This window comes from Pleurodeles waltl, chromosome 9 (assembly GCF_031143425.1).
Source record: "Pleurodeles waltl isolate 20211129_DDA chromosome 9, aPleWal1.hap1.20221129, whole genome shotgun sequence".
NCBI classification, from domain to species: Eukaryota; Metazoa; Chordata; class Amphibia; order Caudata; family Salamandridae; genus Pleurodeles; species Pleurodeles waltl.
In genome coordinates, this window is record NC_090448.1 from 1,140,948,259 (window position 1) to 1,140,969,385 (window position 21,127).

At 42.4% G+C, this 21,127-nt stretch overlaps 1 protein-coding gene across 7 annotated transcripts in view; it reads right to left on the bottom strand.

Annotated features, from left to right (window-relative positions):
• Window positions 1-1,159: 1,159 nt before the first annotated feature.
• The window catches only part of PAPLN (papilin, proteoglycan like sulfated glycoprotein), a 330,912-nt gene continuing 310,944 nt past the window's right edge, over window positions 1,160-21,127 (bottom strand). For 4 of the 7 annotated variants that reach the window (XM_069208930.1, XM_069208925.1, XM_069208927.1 and 1 more), the window contains 6 exons: window positions 20,627-20,792; window positions 20,182-20,319; window positions 16,549-16,676; window positions 8,560-8,668; window positions 5,998-6,173; window positions 1,160-1,876 (listed from right to left, as the gene is read on the bottom strand). In XM_069208930.1, the coding sequence (XP_069065031.1) occupies window positions 1,707-1,876; window positions 5,998-6,173; window positions 8,560-8,668; window positions 16,549-16,676; window positions 20,182-20,319; window positions 20,627-20,792 (887 nt within the window). In that variant the 3' untranslated portion in view covers window positions 1,160-1,706. The remainder of the gene's footprint in view (window positions 1,877-5,997; window positions 6,174-8,559; window positions 8,669-16,548; window positions 16,677-20,181; window positions 20,320-20,626; window positions 20,793-21,127) is intronic. The other 3 variants (XM_069208926.1, XM_069208929.1, XM_069208924.1) reach the window with 1 other exon arrangement.

A 21,127-nucleotide genomic window follows, 5' to 3' on the forward strand; every position in this document is an offset into this window, starting at 1 on the left:
GTTTTGAAGAAAATAGCAGTAAAAGCCAATTAAAAGTTTGAGAATCCTCAACATGTCCAGTTTTTTGGGGGGGCTTGTCCCTAAATTTTTCTTTTGATGCCCAGTATAAGAGAAATCTGGCTTATCACCGTAAACGCCCCGGAAGAAAACGAAACGAGTGATTGCACAATCTAACACTATTTATATACCTCTTTATTTATAAAGCTTTGTTATGTTGAAATACAGAAAAGGTACAACAATATTTTGAGTATACAACCGATGCTGCTGCTACGTGCCTCTTACAAGAAGCTATCTACAAGGACATCTCAGAACAAGCTTAGCGTGATCTCCCTTGTTGTACATGGGCTTTTAGATCTGCCATATTGCATCAGCCACAACCAATAACTGAGAAAGGTACACCAGTAGTGCCTCAATTATGAGTGCTTAGTAAAATTCCAACAATGATGCCTACCACTATAGCGGAAGAATCAGACAGTTTGCTTTTTATCGGTATATATTCTAGCAAGTCATACCTACTGAAATTTGCTGATGTCAAATACCTTTTAGTTAGATGGAGCTATGCAGGTTTGATATGGTAAGCATGAAAATCCACAAGTTATGCCCCATTTTGCTAATATTTATTGCATCTGACAAATAAACTCCAGGATATCCCAATTTGTCGTATGTGATAAATGACAATGCAATTACAAATAACTCATAACTGAGTTCTTGGTGTCCTTGCTGTTCGTGGTGAATGCAGCAGAAGGTGGTACTGCTGTGGTCACTCATGAGGCGTGGTTTACTTGGTGCTTTCATGTCCACTGTGCTGTAGATAACGTAATTGACTGAATTTAAATGTTCTTCTTTCATTCACCTCCTATTTCCACATGGGATTTTCTTTTCCAATCTGTGTTAGGTTTTGTGTGGTAGCTTAGGGTAAGATTTAAACTAAAATGGAGGAAACATATTCAATTTGGAAAAAAAGCTAATTCTGCCTTCGGACATCAGGTTAATGTAAACACTAAGGCCCGTATTTATACTTTTTTTAGCGCTGCATTTGCGCCGCTTTTTGATGCAAAACGGCGCAAACCTACAAAATACAATGGCATTTTGCAAGTTTGCACCGTTTTTGCGTCAAAAAACGACGCAAATGCAGTGCAAAAAAAGTATAAATACGGGCCTAAGAACCTTCTCTAGTAGGTGTTCAGTGCACAATGTGCATCACAAATTATTGAAACTCCAGATTTACCCTCTTATGTGTAAAAATACAGTCAAACTATTTACAGTGTGTTTGCCCCAGTGTAAACATTAGCATTACTCTTCCATTAAATAGTGTGGAATTTATGAACTTCATTAGAAAAGCTTTGACCCTGGGGGTCACAATATTTCACCAGCCCATTACAAAAAAAAATGCCTTCCTGCCTACTAAACTGAAGTTTTGTTTCTTGATAAAATTCTATTTGTCAGTGTGTTTGGTCCCAGCCTTTGGTTTGCAGATTGTCCCACAAACTGCGTAGAGTGTTGGACTGACAGCACCCAAGACTTGGGGACAGTGAACTCTGCATAAGGTGAAGCCGTCTCACTGAACGAATGAACAGTCGAGACGGTGGGATCATCAAGAGAAGGAAGACGAGGTCCTCTTGACGGTGTCCAGTGTACAGTGCTGTTCTTCAGAGCAAAGATGGCACGCTCTTGGTGAAAGCAATAGTTAAGGAGCATAGTCTATCTCATCCCTGCTGACTGGTCTTTCGCTGCTGCAAAGAGCAACTCGCACAGCAGAAGCTACCGTAGTATTCATTGGAGCAAAGCTGAGCATGGACGATCAGATCGCAGTTGGCGAGGTCGGGCTGGTCATAGCATCCAGTGTTTGGATCCAGATCCAGAGAAGATGCAGGAGCTGGAAGCAAAACAGAATATTTACAGATTGTTTTCAGAAGATATCATGAACATGAACTGAGTATTGGCCTTGGAAAATAAAAATCACGGCTCACCAAGAAGGAAGATGAATTTTCAATACTCTGAGACACCAACGAAGAAAACATTTGCCATTAAGGAAAAACAGTATGAGATCAGGAAAAGAAAACCTAGTTTCCAAACAGTTGTGTCACAAAATTGATATTTGTTGAAATAAAAGCAAAAGTCAGTGAAACATATTCCAAGGTTAAATTCATAAACTTACCATAAACTGAAAACATTTCCCAGGGACCCAAAACAGCTTTTTCAAGTCTCTGAAACTTTGTGCAATGTGCCTACCTGCAACCACCCACTAACCCTCCTAAAATGTTGATACAGAACAGCTTTGCTCCATGTATCAAACTGAGAAATTTGGAAAACTGTATCTCAGTTGCTTAAATAGTTCCCCATTTAACTATCCATATAGTAATTTCACTTTAATTTTCTCTGGTGAGACACAAAGTGGTGGTGTGGCTTCTCCAGACACTTAAGTCAACTATTACTCCTTTTGATAATGCCTGCTTCGGTTGTCAACGACTGTGCTCCTCCCATCTATAGCCCTGGCCAACACCTTCCTGATGCAGGGAGACTCACAGATCCACTAAAAGTCACAGCTATCATCAGACACCTCTCTCGTAGTAAGCTTCCTTCTAAGAAGCAATAACATTCAACCAACAACGTTGAGTATTATCAGCTCAGACCATGTTTGGACTAAGTAGCTCCTTTCAGATACAACCCTACATCAGCTGGACTATGGCACTACATCTGCCATTCGGTGTAGGAGGATCTCTTGTCCTTTGCAGATGATGAGAGTGACACAGTTATTAACCTGCTTTACCTGCCACCAGCTTTCAACTGATTACAGCCATGTTTAATCAATCTCTCAAGTCACTTGAATCCTTCGTGTTGGGGTAATACGCCCGGTTCCTGATAGACAGTTGCTTTCAAAGTCCTCCCACTCTTCTTTTTCCTAAGGATATCTGAAAGCAGATGATCCTAGTGGATTCATATGCAATTATATTTAAACTTAAAAAATTTAAAATGTCAACATGACAGACACGTTTCTTCACTAAATTCACCAGAAAGAGGTACCCTGCTCTGCACTCTTCACCACACAAATGTGTCGTACAGCTCCTCATCCTATACAACTTCTGCACTACAGTCAGGCTGATGCACTTATCAACTCCCTCTTTAGCATATATCTTTAGAGTGAAACTCTCTTAAAATGGTGGATTTAGAGTTGCCATAGCTGGATCCCCTAATTGCACTAGATATTTTAAGATGACACAACACCTAGTGTGAGTGGTTCAAAATCTATTTGCTGCAACCCAACACAGTTTGGCAAGTTTTAAATATATTTTGTTACATCTAGCCAGATTTCATGTACAAAAGAAAAGTAATAGAAATAGACTCCAAGTTAACTGTTATCCCCTCAACAAAGGCTCAATGTTAATTTGAATATCTTTGTGTTTCAAAGTAAGGTTTCCTTTAATTTTCTTTCTCCTGCAGGGTTACTGTTCTGAATGGATCTACATGCTCTTGAATAAATTCCTACAACACCATTTGCGTTGGTTTAGCTGTGTTCGTGCATAATTTCTAGACTCTTCTGAGTAGCTGCTGTTGATTATGATGAAAATGCATACATATCAGTCTAGGCTTGGCAAATCAACCTTGGAATTTGGTAAAGGAATGGGGGGGGGGGCACACAAATCTCTGTGTCTCTTGCACAAGGCCTTGTTTGGTTTGGTCCACCCATTTTTCTTAGCACATAAATTGGAATTTGGTAAATGAATGGGGGACACACAAATCTCTGTGTCTCTTGCACAAGGCCTTGTTTGGTTTGGTCCACCCATTTTTCTTAGCACATAAATTGGAATTTGGTAAATGAATGGGGGACACACAAATCTCTGTGTCTCTTGCACAAGGCCTTGTTTGGTTTGGTCCACCTATTTTTCTTAGCACATAAATTACAGTTCACCAGCCCACAGGCTATTTACTGTTCCTGTTACTAGGAGTCTATGCATTGTAGGTAGATCTTCCCTCATACAGGGTGCTTTGATATGGAATTTGACAATTTAGTGCATCCAGCAGAGCTCAATGACCTGGCAAGCCATCAGCGGAACAAACCAAGGGGCATATGTATACTCTGCTTGCGCCGTTTTAGCGTCGAACATTATGACGTTAGGGACCTGTGGACCCATTTCCATGGCTAAACACCATGGAATGGGCCCACAGGTGCCCACCCCAAGCCCCAGGAACACCCACACCCACACCAGAGGCACACCATAGGATAGAGGACCACAACCTGGGAAAGTAGAGGTAAGTATAATTATTTTTCCTTACACGGGCCCCCTGCCTGGCCCTGGGTATTATGGCCTTGCCCAGGGGACACTGGCCCCCTGGGCTGGCCATTGCGGGGGTGAGCATGACTCCTATCTTTAATAAGATAGGAGTCATTTTTGGGTGGTAGTGCGTCAGAAAATGATGCTAGGCTGGTTAGCAGCATATTTATTGCCGCTAACCAGCCTAGCGTAATTTCTGGCCCACGAACGCCTTTTTCCCTACCATATCATAAATATCATTGACACCCGTAATTTTCATTCCATAAATTGAAGAGTTCATGTTAACCAACATTTTGTTAAATTGTTGTGCAGCAGCAATACAAAATACCTTAAAGACAAAAGACTATGTTGTAGGCCACCAGTGAAGGTCAAAATAAACATTGTTTAAACAATCCCTCGTTTTTTCGTCATCTAGCAGCTGCAGACGAACTAGAAGCTAAAATAAAATAATATACCCCACTTGCATACTTAAGAAACATACACTGGGGTCACACCCATTTGTACTGCCACAAGAATTGACCAAATAAGGCGTCACAGGGTACAGACTATTAAAATCTTTGTTTTTGATGCAGTTCAGTCTTAGACTGTCTAGTGTTCCATTTCGAATTCCCTCACGTATGGCTGTGTTGCCATTTTCTGTCAATATTTTGTTGTTATGTAGTTCTAAACAAACTGTAAGGCTTGTTTAAAGGTGAAGGATTACACAGAAGCATTGAGGGTTGTCATCCACTGATTCGGTAAGAGAGGGGTCACACACTGAAGCAAAGGAAGTCAACTGTTAATGAAAACCAAAGGACAGCATGACATCACTGAAGGACTAGCATATATATGTGTTCTTTCTTTTTTGAAGAAAGATTTCTTGGTATTAGCTGGCATGTTTATCATCGGGATGGGCTTGTGGGGGTTGTGGAATGGACCAGTTGATCTTTGTTTAGTAAGTCAAAAAGATTTGGTTTAAGAAATAAAAGGATAAATAAAAAGGATAATGATTTCTCAAGACGCCTTGAGATATTGAAGTATAACCTATCCTTTTACCAAACATTGTCCTCTTAGAAAGACCACTGGAATATGGATGAAATTGAACTTAAGTTGACTTCTTTCTTGTTTTGATGTTTCCTGGTTATATGTGTGTTTGTAAATTGTGGGCTGTTAAATATGGTACGAATCTCAGCAGGCTGCATAGGTTAAGGTGGATTGCCTTGGGAATAGGATACAAAGAGGTGGATTTAGGCTGAATGCAATATATTAATCCAGGAAGCAAGATCTTTTTATACATTATGAACCTACATTTTTCCAATTTTGGTATTTAGTTAGTTTCCTATGTTTTATGGATTAGGTATGATGTAGTTTCCCATTTTCTGTTTATATAACCAATTGTCCACCCCAAGGGTCATAGGTAAACCTAAAAATCTGTATATGTCCAACTAATAGATTCTTGTGGTCTACACCGCACAATGTACCCACCGTAATCCTAGACACTTTCTAGATTCTATTGATGGTTTGATGGTGGGTGTCCTGATCCGGTGTAGTGAATATATATATATGTATGTATCAGCTTTCTATACCACCTTAAATTCACAATATCCATCCTTTGCAGAACTTATGTAGCTTTGAAAAAGGTTTATATCAAGTGCCTTGAACACAATGTCAACTAACTCCCAAGAAAGAGAAGGAGAACTCTGTGGGGGCTTCAAGGTTGGCATATAAATGGAAATCATCTTACCTGCTGGCTTGCTCCTCCTCACTTTCACCTCGGCACTGGCGCTGACTGAGCTGGAACCGGTGTACGCATTGCAGGTGTATGATCCTTCATCCCCAGCCTTCACGTTCCGTAAAATCAAGCTACCATCTTGGGAGGTGTGGACATGATGCCCATCTGCTTGCACTGGAACCCCGTTTCTTTATTGCAGGGAGAAAGCAGTTAGCAACTTAAATGAGTAACATTACCTGCCCAAGCCCTTTCTAAAATATCCTCTATGGCTGCATTTAGGGGTAGATGGCTCTAATAGATCTAAAAGCGATACAAATAGACTCTATGTTTCCACTAACGGAGTGTGGTAATCCGCAGTCCATTGTCACAGTTGTATATTCTACCATGTGTGTATATTAGTATACTGTATTTCTATAGGGTGCACCTAGCCAAAACACAGCGGGGCACTGCGTGGTCAATGAGTGTTAGGAAAGGAAGCTGGGTTGTGGGCGGTAAGTGCATGTGCATTGTGATCCAGTGATGGCCCCTTTGTACCCGCCACCTGGCTATCCCACGTATCACGTTGTCAGAATGAGACCCTATGTGCTGGCGGCCAATCCACAGGGGAAAGGAACAACTAAAAGCTGCATCTGTGTGAACCTAAGATGAGCATTTGTCATTGAGAATTGACAAGTGTGATATCTAAGGTTTTTGAGTTCGGGTTTGCACACAGAAGAAACTGCCCTTACCATACATTTGTGAATCGTGGCATCCGGAGAATTCTAAGGAAGAGTGGTTTGCATGCATTGCACAAAGTGTCCTTACCCATAATGGCCTGAACACATCAAACATTGGGGAAACATCAGCATTGAGTTCATTACCATGGGAAAAAGTCCCATCACCCGTCATTATTACACTTCACTTCAGATAAAAAATAGTCTGTCACATATTTGGGCAGGCTTAATGCACAGCACAGGAAAGCCCAAAACTCAATTGTGGCTCACTGCGCGGTGAAGGGGCGGGGTGGCGCGCACATGGCGGTGGTGGGGTGTCATGAACAATAAATGTATTTTAAAAAAACTTACCTGCCTTGCTTCCTCGCTATGCCACAGTTCCTCCTTCCTTACTGGAGGCACAGGCTCCCTGCCTGGCATGCGGCCAATCCTGACCCTGCTCAAAGCAGCATTAGGATTAGCTGGAGCACCCAGCCACGGTGCTCCCAGGAAGACTGGGAGCCTGTACCTCCTCTCTCGAGCCTGGCAACACAGTGCCAGGCTGGAGAAAGCACAGTGCGCATGTGTGTTTGCCCGGCCTGAGATGGCCGGCCAAACATATATGGGCACTGAGGGGAGTGGACAGTGCACTCCCCCTCGTCATCCCCAATGCCCCGCCCCCTTATCATTCGTTGTTAAAGGTTTGCAATGGCTGCTGCTAGCAAGGGGGGGATGCTACTCCGCCTTAGCGGAGGAGCTGCCACTGCCAAAACTGCAGCCATAGTAAGCCAACGTGAACTGCACATGAAGGATGGCTGTAGCATTTGGTTTCAGGGTTGGTGACCTATTGTACCAACCTCAAGCCTTTCTGATTACCGGAGACCCAGTGGAATCCAGATGGGGGTGGGTTGCATGGATTCCCAGCACTTTCATCGCCTAAATGCCTTCCAAACTTTAAACACTAAATATGACACAATTCCCTCACAATTCCCATGGAGGTGGCTTCAGTGTCTGTGCCCGAGGTCAGATGCCACCCAGGAAACTCTACCAGCCCTAGCATTTCTCAAACGTGGAAGCTCATGGAAATCTAAAGAGGTGTAACGTGTGGATCCTACTATTATGTCTTACTCAGAGTGTCCTCGAAATGTCAATCTTTGGATGCATGACACACAATTGTCTTACAACTTCCATGGGTGGTGGTGGCTACATTATTTGTGCCCTGGTCAGCCAGCACTGAGGAAATGCTACCACCCCGCAAGTGTCTCCCAAAACCCAAGCACTTCCAGGGATGTGTGGGTTATGTGGAACCCACTATGTTTAATTAACCAGAATGTCCTAGAGCAGTGGTTCCCAACCTGTGGTCCGGGGACCCCTTGGGATCCGCGAAGCCTGCTCTAGGGGTCCGTGACTGCTTAGAAAATTAAATAATATTAACAGATTAGGTTCCTAGCTTCCAGTAATATCTCACTGGGGGGGTCCCCAGATTCCAATAATGATTCAGTGGGGGGGGGTCCCCAGGGTCCAGTAATGATAAAGTGGGGATCCACAGAAGTCAAAAGGTTGGGAACCACTGTCCTAGAGGATAACTACTATATTTGTACCCAGAGTTGGAACATTAGCCACACAACCCCAAACATTTCTATGGAAGACACCCATGTGATTGCAGAGGGTGCGCAATGCATGGATCCTAGTTTGTTTCCTACCCAGAATGCTTTCCAAATGTCAAACCATAGCTGCATAATCTCCTTACAAATCCCAGGAGGCGTGGCTGCAGAATTTGGTACCAGGACCATGTTACCAACCTACTTTTTGGTATGAGGACAGTCATGGATGGTTTGCAGAATTGGAAAGGGCTCTAGAGAGATGGTAAAAGTGTACTTACCGCGACCATCTGACGTTGACGTTGGTACCTTCCACTATGCACTGCAGTTCTGCGTTATCGCCCTCAGGCACAGTCACGCTAGTGGGCGGACCTGTGATTTTCAGGCCTCCTATGCAGGAAGAGAAAAATGCAGATAAACCACAGTTACCACCATCATGACACATGTTGGTTGAACAGTCCTGAAATCCAGACTACAATGATAAGACACAAGCTTCCTATATCTGTACTGCATGAAAATGCAATCATTTTAGGGTTGGTTGTAAAATTCTCATTGTTGGCAGAACATCACTTTTCTAGTTCTGAAATTTCATGCAAATAAATAAGTGCATTCTGGGATTTATAGTGTTTTTTCGCTTCAATCAAACCAGTTAGACAAAGTGACCTGAAAACTATTGTTTGCAATAGTAAAGCTGTTAACATCAAATCATCTGGCAACCTTACATATTAATATTGGTCTGGAGGAAGTCTGCATTAAGGTCACCACTTCTCCAATGTGCTCTAGTTAGTGGTTTTTGCATCATTATCTTGGCTGCACATAGTCTTACTGTGAGGGCATCCATGAGCACTGGTGTGTTGGCCTCGGATGTCAATTTTGTTTTTAGAACTTTGAAGTGGCTTCTACCTCTCTGATGTTTTGACAATTTCAACCATAACTCACTGGATCCGTATGCTTAGGCCCCCTACCCATTCATTAACATAATTACATTTTTATTGATATGCTAAAACATTATTGGAAATATCACCCCCTGTTTGCTGCAAGAGAATTTTCTGTGCAGATTTTTACTGTAATAAAGTCTCCATGATGTAGATGAAATACTTACTGTCCCAAGGAGCAGTGCATCTCTGCAGTTTTCTGACTCTTGACAGTGAAGGTTTGTACATGTTTCACTGTTTCTTTACATTGGCATCTATGGCCAATAAACTCTTAGTCCAAGTGGAACTTCTTTTTGTTTTTAATGTCTTTAACATCTGGCATATCGCCAGATTGCTCTACTGATTACTGCTTTTGCTATTCTTTATAAGGCCTGGCATGACAGTGTAGCTTTCTGCAAGACCCTTTGTTACCAATAATTTAAAAAGCAGAGCGTGCTTAGACTTAGCCTAAGGGAGTATTTCAATTTCAATTTGATGCTATTGCCTATTTGGGTTCATCATTCCGCCTCTAATGGAGTGCTTCCACTGCAATGCACGAGGGACTGTGTTTGATTTCAAGAGTATAATGGACCATCAGATATTAAATTGTTCATCTCGTAGATTCGTTGTGAATGGAAAGCAATCATTTTTTGTTTCGTGTTCTCGGTGCGGCAGACTTTTTTTTTATGTTTTAGTCGGGACTCGAAATGCAAGCCCTGTTGGCTTTGCCAATGCTTGTCTGTAATGTGACTGAGTACAGTTGTCAATCATGCCTGCAACTTTGCTGCGCACAACTGATTGCTAGTTTGTACCCTTGGGGTTCTCAGAGCGGTTTTATAGGTGGAGCACCCCTCAAGTGGGAGATTCCAGTGTGTAAAGAGGGGTGCAGTTCCTCAGCGTGGGTATGCTTCGGGCATTGCTAAGGGTAACCCTGGTAGGAAGGGTGACCAGAGTTGCTGGGTCCAATCACTCAAGTAGGTTAAGACTGTGGTGTGGTTAGAGGATGGGCAAACGTGGAGCCTGAGTCAACTGGCCAAGAATGAGGCAAGGGGTGGTGGACAAGATAAACCAGTTGAGAAGAGAGTTAAACTAAAGGGACAGGTCTATGATCGCATTCTCTCACCCCAAGACGTTTAACTCTTTAGGCACCACGTGCAAATGTATTTTTATGTTAAAAATGCTGAATATCTTATCTTTCATTTTTTTATTTCTGTGAGGATATTCTCCTTTCTTAAAAGGGGAGGTTTTTAATAATGTGTGTCCATATATCAGCTTCTCAGCATCTCTTCCACCATCACCTGCATGCATGCTCTGATGGGTGTTTCCATCCTTCCAGGCCCTGACATTGCCACTTATACCCCTCCCTTTGGTCTACTATACTAATGTCTATTGAGGACAGTGGCAATGCTCTTTGTTTTTGTAGCTTGTGTCCATTGCAGCAAGACTCACAGAGAGGCTGTAAACAGTGTGCAGGTTACATCGTGAGGTGCTAAGTACTGCTGGCCAGGCGAAGGGATTGTAAACACTGCACATGTTATCATGTGTTTAGTGCATCCAAATGCATTAACAGCTGCCACTTCAAATGTGTTGCTCTGTGCTTATTGCAGCCAGGCAGATGGTCACACTGAAAATAACCCACTTTGGCAACCTGCATTGCCACTTAGAATGTAAACAATGCACTTTTGCATTCTGCATTTATTATGATCCTGTACTAAGGGCCTGATTTAGATTTGGGAGGATGGATTACTCCATTGCAACGGTGGCAGATGTCCCATCTGCCGATATCTAAATCCCATGGGATATAATGGGGTTCATATTTCGGCGGACAGAATCTCCATCACAGTGTTACACCAAAATCTAAATCAGGCTCTTAGGGCCTTATTTTGACCTTGGCAAAGGGGATTACTCTGTCACAAACGTGACGGATATCCCGTCCGCTGTCTTACAAGTTCCATAGGATATAATGGAACTTGTAAAATGGCGGACGGGACTTCTGTCACGTTTGTGTGGGAGTAATCCCGTCCACCAAGGTCGTAATCAGGCCCTTAGTCTGTAAACAATGAACTTTTGCATCATGTGTTTAGTATGATCTGGCACACAGACAAGCTGTAAACAATGCACTTTTGCATTATGTGGGTAGTTTGATCTGGCACACAAACATGATGTAAACAATGCACTTTTTTTATCAAGTGCTTAATATGATCTAGCACACAGATAGGCTGTAAACAATGCACTTTTTCATCACATGTAGTATGATCTGGCACATAGACAAGCTGTAAACGATGCAATTTTGCATTATGTGCTTGGTTTGATCGGGCACACAGACCGGATGTAAACAATGCACTTTTGCACCAGCTGTTTAGTATTATATAGCATACAGATAGGCTATAAACAATGCACTTTTGCACCAGCTCTTTAGTATTATATAGCAGACAAGTAGACTGTAAACAATGCACCTTTGCAGTAGCTCTTTAGTATTATTTAGCACACAAGTAGACTGTAAACAATGCACTTTTGCACCAGCTGTTTAGTATTATATAGCACACAAGTAGACTGTAAACAATGCACTTTTGCAACAGGAGTTTGGTGTTATATAGCACACAAGTAGACTGTAAACAATGCACTTTTGCAACAGGAGTTTAGTGTTATATAGCACACAAGTAGACTGTAAACAATGCACTTTTGCAACAGGAGTTTAGTGTTATATAGCACACAAGTAGACTGTAAACAATGTACTTTTGCAACAGGAGTTTAGTGTTATATAGCACACAAGTAGAATGTAAGCAATGCACTTTTGCACCAGCTGTTTAGTATTATATAGCACACAAGTAGTCTGTAAACAATGCACATTTGCAACAGGAGTTTAGTGTTATATAGCACACAAGTAGAATGTAAACAATGCACTTTTGCACCAGCTGTTTAGTATTATATAGCACAAAAGTAGACTGTAAACAGTTCAGTTTTGAAACAGGTGTTTAGTGTTGCGAAGCAGAAAGGGACATCGTACAGAGGAATACTCCCTATTAGTGCTATATGGTTAGTGTAGGTAAACACGACTATCAGTACAGACTAAATGCACATCACTGTTTTTACTGCATGCTTAGCCAGGCAGAAATAAGTAGCTCCAAGGAGGTGTTTGGACACAAGGAAGGTGGGAGATTTCCCAGTGGGCTGCCATGGCATGTGACTGCCATGGCGTAGCACATATCTTGCATACTATAAATGAAGCATTTGTCCACATTCCATACCCCTTAAGTGGGGCAAACTTACAAAATGCTTGATTAATTTCATTAAGGTTTTTTTTCTGTAGCTCCTACATGATCATATATTGCCACCGAGTACTCTGCAGTGTTTTAGCAGCTAGTCCATTATCCGTTGATGCTGGGAGCAGCTGTAGATTGCCAGAGAATTGGAAGGGAAAGGTCTGGCATGTTGTGGCACAGAGGTATTCCAGTCTGAATTTTTAAGTTGATGTCCCAGGCCCTTTTGATGGGGGATATGTACTGGCATGGTTAGGTAATCTGCCTCAACAGTACTGTTTTCAGATTCTTCATTGATGCTTGCCAAGGTTGGTGAGACAGAACAAATGTGACTTCAGTGAGTTTCATCTTGATCCAGATTTTTGGGGTGGATTATAGTGGAACTAGTTTCTTCAAGGCACTCTGGCCCACTGCCCAAGAACATTTATTCACCAGGCAGAAGGCTGTGTATTTAGTTCTCTGACCTAATGGGAGTCAATGGAAGGGTTCAAGAGCAGGTGTGGTGCGTTTATCTGTCTTCCGATTAGGGAGGAGTTCGGAATCTTGATTCTGAATCCTCTGCACATTCTACATCTCTCTTCTGAGTGGCACTTTGGGAGTACCATAAGCGAGATAGTACCAGGAACCCCTAGGTTAGCAATTGACAATATATTTAGAAGAGGAAGTTCTTTCATAATAAACATCATGGGAAATGAGTGTTAAAATAATATAGATTTTTGGGGCAAAGGAAAGATATCCAACGAATATGGCCCCAAGATTTGTTATTTTTCTGGACTGAGACTTCTCCAAGTTCTTTTGGCAAGTTAACTCTAACTTTTGACCTGCTTAAGCAGAGGTAACACACTTTTGTTCGGAACAAGTTTAAGATATTCACTGATGTTTCTACATCTTGCTTACTCTTCCTCCAGCTTTCAAAGGATTTGTGCATTTTCAGGTCATTTGTAAATGGATAGCTGGGAGATCAACTCTGCCAATGGCCACATGAATGCATTCTACCAGGTAGGAGACACTGCAGGGCCTTGTGGTACTCGAGTTCCCCACTTTATATAAGACATGGTTCCAACAATACTAATTTGTTTAGTGCAATCAGAAAGGGAGGCTTACGCGCAGTTTAGCACCGCCCTTTATGCTTCTCCCATTTATACGAATCACATGTTCCAGAGCTTGAGGAAGACCCGTGTTAAAAATTGTCCTTCCTGCAGGGTCACCCCTGCATTTGTTTTTTTTTCTGAACCCTAATTAGCTGTTGGTTGCTGGCCATAGACCTCTGCACACTTTGGGCCATATGTACGAACACATTTTCCCATAGACACAGAATGGGTAAAACCCTTTGCTACATCTGGCCCTTTATTCCTTATAATTAGCAGTAAAGTTCTTAAGATCCCCCCTGTAGCATGCTGAAACGGGTATACACCCATCTGACATATTTACCTTGCATATAAGCCCCTAGTACATGGTACAAATTGCACCCAGGGCCTGTAGGTCATTGCCACTAGTGAGCTTCAGCACCCATTGTGCCGATCACTGCAGTGACCCAGCAAATCTGTTTTCAGGCCTACCATCAACGCCTGGCTGTGCAGTTTCAAAGTGCAAATGCAACCTGTGGAAAAAATCCTTTCGACAGGTCTAACCCTTCCTTTTAAACATGAATAAAGTCACCCCTAAGTAGGCCCAATTGCCCATATGTCAGAATACATAGGGGCAGATTTAAGAAACGTGGTGCATCACCTCGTGCAGCACCACTTTTCTTGCGCCCCTTAGCGCCCCCCTAACGCCACCATGTGCGCATTGTATTTAACACACGGCAGACCATGGCGGTAGTTAGGGAACTAGTAGCAACATTTTTTACTCTAGTTTGGCGCTTTGTAGGATTAGCATCAAAAATGTTGAAGCTAATCCTGCAAAGCACTTAGGTGGTCTATTGAAAACAATGGGAGCCTCATTGTAACGCCTGCTTTGAGCAGGTGTTGAAAATGCCGACATAAATGACGCAAAGAAATCTTTTAGATTTGTTTGCACCATTTTTCGGCCCCCCTAATGAGGGGTGCCCCCTTGTATTCATTATGCCTGGTGCAGTTATAATGTGGCGCAAGGGATTACAATTAAATCTGGTGCAGCGATTTTGGCCTCGTTGGGGGTCACATTAGCGTAAAAAAAAATGAGGAGGTGGTAGAGGCTCTTAAATGTGCCCCAAAGTATGTAAAAGTAGGACATGTCAAAATGTCTTGTTCCATATGGCCTTAGAGTGATAAAGACCTGAAAGCTATTTTCACTGTAGCAAGGCTGACTAGTCCATAGGAAAACAGTGTGTTACATTATTATATCTAATAATGCTACTTTTGGGTTCGAAACAGTTAGAAAAATAAGAATTAATGGTGAAATCAGATTTTCTATAACTATTAAGGAGAGGTATTTTTTATTAAGTTACCTTTGCCCTGTCTCAAGTCCCTGGAGGCTAATCTGTGCTCTCCCAGATCTGCCAGTAAGTAATTATCATTTGAATTGATGTGTAAAGGTGTGAGCATGCTCCCAGAACAAGGACAAAGGCCATGGGTGTGGGGGAGATGCAGGTGTACCCTTAACAGGATGGCTTGTGGGTTGGGTCCAGGAACCTGTTTAACTTCAAAGAGGCCTACCTTGTTACTCACAGAAGTAGCCTGCAACTTTGTTTTGTCCCCTCAACAAGACCAGCCCCAATCAAAGTGCGCCGCTGTGACACAGTGTTGATATCCCAGTATCTAGTCCTGCTGGAGTGTCAGAACCTGCTTGACCAGTCTGCTGGGGTTTTTCATATGATACTTGGGGTGCACTTCAAAGGAGGGAATCAGGATGCCAGAACAGTTCTTGAGCAGCCACACTCTGGTTGCTGAACACTCACTTTTGTTCTACCAGACTTATGTTCCCCCCCCACCCCGCCCTCAGAGCCCAAGTTTATGTGGGCAAAGACTTCTCAACTAATACCCCAATTTCTTAGAAACTGTGGGGATGTTTTATACATTGTGCCCTGGGGGAACAACAGGTGTGTGTACCCTTTTTGTGCACCCTGGGGACACAACAGACGTGTGCCTCCAGTTTGTGCGACTCAGCAGCACAAAGGGTATGTGCACCCGCTTTGTGACCCCCAGGGTGCAATGGAGTTACAGGAGCCACTGAGGTTTGTGCAGCCCCTTCTATAATACTGATAGCGTTGGTACATACATAGTGCTAATGCTATCTTTAGGGAGGGTTCCTTCATTTGCATGGGGGCATTGCCCCATGCAAATGAGAGAACCTCTTTGCATCTGCACCCATGCCATATTATAGACATGGGCACAGAGCAAACAGGCCCTTGGAAGGTGCACTCACAGTGTGCCACAAAAAGGTGGCACACCGTCAGTGCACTTCCTGAAGGCGGCCCTCTTGAGGGGTAAAACAGGGTCCCGAGACCTCCACCCAGATATCCCCTTCAGGCAGATGCAGCAACTCACTGACCTGCCTGCAGAGGGATGTCTGTCCACACTGTAAAGTGCAGGAGGCATGCTGCCTACACTGTAAGACACAGAGCTTCTTTCGAGAAGTCCTGGCGGCAGTGCATTCATTGTAACAGGGCACACTTTACCTGTTTGCGTCCGTGCACCTTTTGAAATTCCATCCTGCGCACAATATGGATCTGGTTGTCTGTTGTCTCTTCATAAATTGAATGAAGTTGGAACTGCTTCTGCCTTGTGCTTGGTGCAGCATTGGTCTGGTAATCCAGCTTTTCCCAAGCCTGATTTTGTGTCCTATTGTGGCACTGAGTGATGCATCCTAGGACCTCTTGATAGTAAATTGTTGGTAGCACTTCCTGGTATCTGACAAATTGACCCTTCTATTAGCTACCGTTTCAATACTTTAACAAGACCCTTAGATGATAAATGCAAATGCTTCCTCTAGGCAGACTTAAAAACAGAATAAGAGGACTGCAGTGGATTAATGGATGGCCTTTTCCCATTGTCACGTGGAATCTGACACTGTGGGCTTGCCTTTCCATTGCTTTGTGGACATAGACTGATTGGTCAACTTGTATGAGGTGGACAAGCAGAGTGGAAAATACGGAAACAATGGAGGAAAAACCTACCATGAACCTTTAGCTGGACCTGCCGGAAATCTCCTTCATTCCCATTTGAGGAGCCGCACGTGTAGTAGCCGGTATCCTCCGCATGGACGCGGCTGATCAGAAGGGAGCCGTCTGCTTGCTGCCTGTGCCTGCAGCCACAGAACAAGATTTCATGAGAACCAGGTACTCCAGTGATGAAGTGAAGCCCCCCCTCACCCAGATCCACACCTACTGCTGTTACAAAGGCACAATAGCTATGTATCCCATTAAAATCATGACACTTTGGCCCATATTTTTACTTTTTTAACGCCGCATTTGCATCATTATTTGACAAAAAAGCAGCGCAAACTTACAAAATACAATACAATTGTATTTTGTAAGTTTGCGCCGCTTTTGTGTAAAAAAATGACGCAAATGCGGCGCTAAAAAAGTAGAAATATGGGCCTTTATTCAACACAAGTATTTCTAAACTTTAGAATTTAGGGCCTGATTTAGGAAAAGTTAGCGCTGCCTTAGCGTAATGTTTTTTAAAACTTACAAAACATAATTATATTTTATATATAATTATAATTTGTAAGTTTGCGCCGCTTTTACGTTAAAAAATAACGCAAAGGTGACGCTAACTATTCATAAATCAGGCCCTTAGTCCCCTTCAATCTTATGTTTAGTAATATCCCAATCTAGTTTAAATGTTAAAATTGACCATTTTTTAAATAGAGTAATTCTATGCCTCCCTATATGTCCTTAGTATTCATTTCAAAGCATCTCATAAGAGTATTCTTTTTACCAGAGTCACCTCTCCACCTTCCCACAAGCGATAGGGCACTATTTCGAGTTCGCACTATGATTTTTATAAAAATTAGATAATATCTACTGTTACAAACTGTGCTCATGCACCCTCTCATGAAGTACATATGAGACACAAAGTGGTGGAATAACAGAAAAGTAATTTACAGCACAACAACTGGAAAGAAATTATCTTGACAAAATCATTAAACCAGACCCCCAACCTGCTCCTTGACAACACTAATGCAGCAATCAACACTTCAAGGCGACTGGGAGAAGAAACATGAGCTACAGAAATTGTGTACATTTATATGTAGCTTTTTAGCTATTTGACTGAGTGCGGAGGCAGCGCCTAGAAGCAGTCGTGCACTTAAAGAGATCATGTTATTGTAGAATAAACATCTCAAACAGAAGGTCCTATACACCTAGGGATTGGTCGACACTGCATTGAAAGAATGAATGGAAGGAATGTCATATTTTCTGATTTCATAATATTATGCCTTAACAAACAATCTCCAGGTAAATACCTGTGAAAGATAAAGTGTGCCACAAATATTGGGTTGCTTATCTATGAAACCTGTCCGATTAATCAGGCTTGCAAACAGAATGAAGGGGCTTACAATGTACAACGAGCTTCCATCCTTGTCTGTGTAATACTCCATGTACAGCGGTAATCAATTTTAAAGGCTGTTCAGGAAATATTTTTTTAAATGGCCCAGTACGTTTTTGATTTTACGGAGCCACCAGTAGTTTTTCTATTTTCCTAGCCTTTTTATGTCTAAATTAAGTTGGATATTTTTTCTGTTATTCGCTTACTGTATTGTTCCTTTACCTGTAGTTTAATATTATTTTTAAGCCAGAAAGGAGGGGTCAATGTGTTTTTGCCCCACAGAAAAAACAATTACAAACAGAAATGCTAAATTGGGCTCAGCCAATCAGAAGTCTAGCATTCCCTGCTGCCTTTGAAAGTGAGTGGGCGTGCATAGCAGGAACTTGAAGCACACAAGGTCAGAGGCCTGTCTGTCTGTGTTTGGTAAGACTAGGGGAGGGTCATCAAATGTAGGTCCAGGAGGGCCTGATCCATGACTGATTTTCACGATATCCACATGATATAAATACACATAACAAATCAAAATGGAACCATGAACTGAACCAGAAGTTATCCTGAAAATCTCACATGCAGGACACCCCTGAATAAATGTGATGGGCACTAGTAATTGTATTGGCGCGTGCTGTCAGGAGTCAACAAGTGTTACTTGCACTCAGACATCATTAGGCTCCCTCACTTTTGGCTCAGGTCCATCATTCTGGGGCAGACATTAAGGCCCATATTTATACTTTTTTAGCGTCGCATTTGCGTAATTTTTTGACGCAAAAGCGGCGCAAACTTACAAAATACAATAGTATTTTGTAAGTTTGCCCGACGCGGCGCAAAAAAAGTATAAATATGGGCCTAAAAGTGGTTAAGGCCGTCAGCTGACGGCAAAAACAGTTAATGTTCATGGCTGCAAATAATACTGATGTCCCTGACAACATCCCAACAGTCTACATTTCAAGCATGGGAAGGCCAATGTGCAAGAAGACACATTCCTGTGACAAATAGACTTTAAAATGTGTCTCCAAGAAGATGAAGCAATGGGACCAACGCAGCTGATGCTAGGTTCATGCACTGTATGCATATCGTTCGGCTGTCAAAATACAGATTGTAAATGCATACAAGTCTTGAAACAAGTGACCAAATTTAGAGTTTCAGCTTTCAGTTGCTGTTCCAGTGATTTCCATGAAAATGATTGGTTGGGGACGCTTTGGTTCAGTAAAGAATCCTATGTATGGCACATTTTCACAACACCAGAACCAACAAAAATAGAAAGATGGATAAGCACACTGGCTTTTCTTTATTAAATGAAAACATATTTGTGATTTCTGTTTTCTCTCTCCCCTAAAAATGTCTTGCCCTTGTGCAAAATAGTATTACATTAAGCGGTCTTCCGCATCTGTTCTCATAACCTTCCACATTGTTAATTTAAAATATTAGCTGGGATGCTTGAGATCAGAGAAAAATGAACAGAAACAATAGCTTTTGCATTGCCTGCATATAAAAAAATTATCCATCAGTGTAACTTTTCTTCAAGGTCTCGAGTGTGTATAACGTGCCTCAAATAATATGGCACCACAAAATAAGTAAGGGAATAGAATTTGAATTACAATGGCCGGTGATTAATTTGTGCCGGTGTTTGCTGGTGCTTGACACCAGCACTTTCTTAGACAGCCCACCACATGGTAGCGCTGTCTGCTTATTTTCAGTGGAGCATGTTAGTTTTAGCAGTTCAATATGCACTAAAACATAATTGTAGAAGCACGCACAGGTCATTGGCACTAGAGTTTTGTAGCTCTGGCAGGGGCACTGGGTGATGCAAACTGCAGTCTCATCCTAGGTGATACATCAGGGCTGGCACTTATTTTCTAGAAATTAAGCACTGACAATGGGCAACAACACTCAGTGTCACGTTCATGTACCAGATCAACTATGTTAAAGCAGCGGAGAGGGTTCTAGAATGGCCTTGGCGGTCATGAGAATCCATATCACTGACTGAAAACAATCCACTCACTTCCTTTGATGCCATGTACTTCAATGCCTCTTGAACACCCACAAACACTTGTCACACCTATGCTCTATGAATCATGCTTGATGCCATCACCCTTGAGGAATATGCAGCAGCTGAAACAGAGGTAGAGATTGGACACTCCAAACACTGAAGTTCCTTGAAGATATGGCTCACCTTTTCTTCAGGAAAGTTGGGGTACTCACGCTTTAAGCTAGAAGGCATCTTCAGATGTTTAACCAACCTGGAGGAGGATATAACTTACCTGGAAGAGGACAGTGGTTTTCCATCCTTCTGCCACTGAACCATAAGACTAGGGGAGATGTTCATCTTGCAAGACAGTCTCACGCGCTGCCCAAGGTTTGCATCAACCACATCTGGCCCATCGCTGCCCGCACTGAGCCTGGAACAAAAGACACAGGACAAATTTAGCACCTCTTCTTGTTATGGCATGGGTTTAATTGGCTTCTGTTGACCAATGGTTTTCCAAGCCATCTATAGCAGACAGAGTGGTATTTTCTATACTAGTCATTACACATACTAGCAGTTTTTGCTGGGATAAATGTAGATGTTTATGAAAATGCTAAGTGAGATGGGTAGATAATCTCTGACATATGGAGTGGGAAGGAAGTCAGCCAGACAAAAATCTCAACACGTAAAGAAAAGAGGATATGATCTTCCCATTGAGGTCAGGGAGAGTCCACAAGTACCTGGAGCCCGACTGGGCAACTCGACCACCTTGCTGGTTGACGGCAGAGCCGGCATGTGACGTAGACACATCACCAGTCTTTATTTCTCCAGTAGAAACTCTATGTCTGCGGCCATGGCCAGGAAGATCTTGGCTTCTTGCACCTTCCCTTGATCTTGCATCCCCTGCTAATAAACACAAGGTTACATTTTCCATTTATTGTCAGACATGTTTTTCACATTGATTGAAATATGTGTGGAGTACAATTCATGTGAAAGTACCATCGCTGCAGCAGTTAAGTAAACATACTTAGAAAAGCATCTGTGACTGTTCACATCCCTACGGGTGGAAGGATGAAGTACTGTATCAGTTGGCTGGACTGCCACTTAACCCTCTTACCTTTCTGTGGTCCATATCTTTGTATCTTTGTACCTTTTCAATAGGAATTTTAAGTGAGAAAAAGCTTTTAACACTTTTAATTACATCAATTCAATATTGTGGTGTGTGCCACTGGAATTAACTA